The sequence below is a fragment of the Gymnoscopelus braueri genome, assembly GCF_963280865.1.
Source record: "Gymnoscopelus braueri genome assembly, chromosome: 9".
NCBI classification, from domain to species: domain Eukaryota; kingdom Metazoa; phylum Chordata; class Actinopteri; order Myctophiformes; family Myctophidae; genus Gymnoscopelus; species Gymnoscopelus braueri.
Genome location: NC_137610.1, coordinates 36482517 through 36486898, shown reverse-complemented (window position 1 = coordinate 36486898; position 4382 = coordinate 36482517). Strand labels below are relative to the sequence as shown.

General features: G+C 40.5%; 1 protein-coding gene across 2 annotated transcripts in view; it reads left to right on the top strand.

Annotated features, from left to right (window-relative positions):
* Window positions 1–228: 228 nt before the first annotated feature.
* Window positions 229–4382, top strand: part of wt1a (WT1 transcription factor a) — a gene marked incomplete at both ends in the record, with an annotated part of 22298 nt that continues 18144 nt past the window's right edge. For both annotated transcript variants that reach the window (XM_080438737.1, XM_080438736.1), the window contains one exon: window positions 229–712. In XM_080438737.1, coding sequence (XP_080294863.1) covers window positions 229–712 — 484 coding nt within the window. The remainder of the gene's footprint in view (window positions 713–4382) is intronic.

Sequence of the window (4382 nt, the reverse complement as noted above, 5' to 3'; positions counted from 1 at the left end):
TGTTTAGTTGTTTCGTTGTGTAGTTAAGGGACAGACATTCAGGCGGGCAAGGCAGAACATTCTGACAAACCATCAAAAGGTCGACAGGTATGAAAGACAGTCAAACGAAAGTAAGAGCGACACACGGATAGAAAATAAGACCAGTCGGGAAAGTTAGAAAACGAGGTGGTGACATAGTTAGAACTAAGTGTTGGTGTCCTTCTTCATCTCATCCAAACCACGACCACGATGAGTTCAGATGTGCGTGACCTGAACAGCTTACTCCCTCCGGTGCCGCCGCTCTCCTCGGGCCCAGCGGGCCTCAGCCCCGGATGCCCCGCTTTGCCCGTCAGCTCGGCCCCGCAGTGGGCCCCCGTCCTGGACTTCCACACCGCCGCCTCGCCGTACTCCTCCCTGGCCCCCCCACACACCTCTCTGGGCCCCCACCCCTACATCAAGCAGGAGCCCACCTGGGGGCCCCCGGGGGACCCCCACCACCACGACGCGGATCCCCACTGCGGCCTGAGCGCCTTCACCGTCCACTTCTCGGGACAGTTCACCGGGACGGGGGCCTGTCGGTATGGGACGGCGTTCGGGGCCCCCCCACCTCCGCCCCCCAGCCAGCCCCCCTCGGTGACCAACTCCCACCACCACCAGCCCCCCTCCAGGATGTTCAGCAACCCACCGTACCTGACCAACTGCATGGACACACAGCCTTCCAGCAGGAACCAAGGTAAGGCTGTGAAAAGGCACTGTGTGTGTGTGTGTGTGTGTGTGTGTGTGTGTGTGTGTGTGTGTGTGTGTGTGTGTGTGTGTGTGTGTGTGTGTGTGTGTGTGTGTGTGTGTGTGCGCGCGTGCTTCTGTACGTACAATATAAGTAAAAGCTTCATCAATCAGAAGACCTTTTAGAGCAAACATTCCTGCCTATGACAAATTCTACAGTTGGCCCAGATGATTATCACATGAACATTAACAAACTTTAGAGCAGCTTCATTGAACATGAAAGCTCTTGCACTTGCATCTCTGACACTACTGACTATAATGTACTGTTAATAATTGAACGGATTACTTTTCAGACTTCCTTTCATTTTAGAAAGCTTGACTTTATTCAAAAGACAGTTGGAAGCAATGTCCCTTTTTGCACAATAGACACAACAAATGACAGAAACAAGACTGCTTGTAGTGTGTTTGATTATCCAAGGCCAGGCTGGGAATGAATAAGGTACTGTAGGATAATATATGCAATATAACGTACATGTAGCTGGTGAAGCAGTTACGGGTTATTCAGAAATAGAATTAGGATGAGCAGCAGAACTTTTGAGGGTTAATATAGAATGGTGATCAAGACATTTACTATCAGACGTGTGTGGGTATACTGTATCACTGATTGGTTTGGGCTGTTATAAACATTATGCTCAAATTAAAACAACATAAACCAGGGACAACATTTTCACACTAATAAAAATGTTGTACTGTATATTGATTTTGGCTTAAAGATACAAAATGAGTCTGACAATTCATTTCGGGACACAAAACAATCTTTATGAAAATGGTTGATCAGCAATCAATTAGCAACATCTTAATTACTATAGTGTTTGCATGTAGTCTGTGTGCCTTATTGTTTTTTTTCTGCCCCTGAAATTACTTTGTCAGGTCTGTGAACATGTTTTCTCTGCCGTAGTATAAATCTTAAAGCACCTCTATGTTAATACATAATTTATTACGGCACTGCTAAATTTTAACAAAAGATGATTTATTTTCATACACATTTTTGACTGTTGATCGTAGAATTTAAATTCTGCAGCTTGCAATATGTATTAAATTAATTATTTCTAGATTGTGTCAGTAAACAATTTCAATTCTATCACTGGAGAATTATTATATTTTCCCTCCATTTATGTGTGTAATTTTAACACCATGCCATACTATAAACAGGCTTTTACAGTATTCCTGTGTTCTGATGATTATATTTGCATAAAATCTCCACCAAAAAAATATAATTGTTTCTTCATAAGAAACAGTAATTAATATTTTCAAACAGTGAGTGGACTAATCTTTTTTTTTTAAAGAAATTTATAATTGCTGTTATTGTTAATGTACAATATCTATTATCCTCTTGTTTTTTGTTTCAGCTCTGGATGGAATTGGATGAATAGAAGTGAACTCTCTCCTTTATATATTGTAAAATAATGTTTCTCCAAAAGATTGTTTTAGGGTTTTACTGTATAATATGTAGTAAATTGTGAGAGGAAAAGCTTCTGTATAAAGTTCGTAAAAGTCATGGATCCGGTTCATACCCATAAATTAATGAGTGCATGTTACCGGTATAAAGTATGTCCTGTACTTACTTTCCCGCATGTTTCGGTCCATTGAAAAACCAGTTACAAACTGCAGATGATGGTCATCCACCAGTTCTTTCTCTTCAACCAATATCACAGCTTAAAAGGTTATCAGATAGAGCAATTAGAAATAACACGGCTATTGAGCAGATGAATTAAGAAGAACAGGATTTGTCAAAGAGCTCGTCCACCCTGGAAACCTTCTTTATCTGGTCCATCCTGGGTGACTGAGCACAGACAAACAAACGGCCCACAGTACAACTGATAGGAACACACAAAGGGTCACCTACACTGGAAATTCCTGAGTGTTCGTTTAAGAATTACAAATGGATACATTATCACTGAGGATGGCTGAGTTGGTAACCTTTTCGGGCACATGATCACTATAGACGTTTTCCAAGGCAAAAGTGATCACCCAGTGCCAGACAGTGAAAACCACTTTAGGCTGCTATATAGAACAATACAAGCATACATTAAGTCAATATTTCAACAATAAAACATAACAAAGAATGAGTCAATAACTTACTATGAATAATAACGTTAAGATAAATTCTGATCAATCAATAGCCCAATCCAATTACCTGGCAGATCAAAAAGAGATGATTGCCCACCCTGGTGTAGCGGGTGTCAAATAATAGTGTATAGTTTATTCTTAATTAAAGGTGGCGTGTGCATTCAGGTGACACACAGCGTAGATAAGTTAACACAATTCTCTAGAAAGCTAATCTGTAATTATTATATCATTTGTGATAACAACAAAGGCCATTCCTTCTCAAACTGACCCATGTATTTTGCTTATAACAGAGCAGTTAAAATATCGGACTGTTATGAAATTTATAATAAGCACAGAAAATATTTATATTTGTTCAAGTTACCATTTTGATATCTAAGGAAAATGCAAAGTTTTTGTATACTTGTTCTTTTAACCATCACAAATGAACATTTTTATGTTTCCATTTTCTATTTAGGGTTATTGAGATGAAATTTGAATTGCTCTTACAGTTAACAAAAAAATGCTCTTACCATAGCTTGTCTATACTGATTTACAGCATCTCTTAACATCAACTATTAAACCAACCAAGGTCAAATTAAATATAAAAATAAGTAAAGTTGAAAGAAATGAAAAAGAAACATGAGAAATGAGAGTGATAGTTTAAGTTGACTTTCAGTGTCAGCCAGTTAATCAGATATGAAACTTACTGAAACGTTTTCAGTTGAATACCACACACACACACACACACGCACGCACGCATGCATGCATGAACGCACTCGCACGCACACACACACACACACACACACACACACACACACACACACACACACACACACACACACACACAAATAACCCCCAGACACACAAAAACACGTACACAAATGTGACAGGGTGAGTGGAAGACGAATTGAGACCTTTAATTAGGTTTTAAGGCTCCCCACCCCACCAGGCCATCTGCAGTCAGTAAAGGTGACAGCGTAATTAATGAAGTGTGTGTGTGTGTGTGTGTGTGTGTGTGTGTGTGTGTGTGTGTGTGTGTGTGTGTGTGTGTGTGTGTGTGTGTGTGTACGTGCACTTCTTTAATCATGACTGTGTGTGAGTGTGCATGTGTATGTGTGTGCATGTGAATGTGTAACCTAGATCATTTATAATTTATAGGTGATCCACCCTCTGGTCTAGGATCTCTTCTTTCAAAAACACCACTTGTTGCTCATTAAGTGTGTGTGTGTGTGTGTGTGTGTGTGTGTGTGTGTGTGTGTGTGTGTGTGTGTGTGTGTGTGTGTGTGTGTGTGTGTGTGTGTGTGTGTGTGTGTGTGTGTGTGTGTGTGTGTGTGTGTGTGTGTGTGTGTGTGTGTGTGTGGCACATGTACTACAGTAAGTAAGTTAATTTGAGTGTTAATTTAACTAAGAGGGTAAAATTGGACACATAGGCGCATATTTACACTCCTAGGTTTAACCACTTAAACTCTATATGGTTGACCGGAGTCCCTCTGGGCTTTATACTAGTGTATTTTCTGTTTTCGCTCTACATTAAACACTTTAGCTGAAAATAGCCGATTTACAAGCTTGTA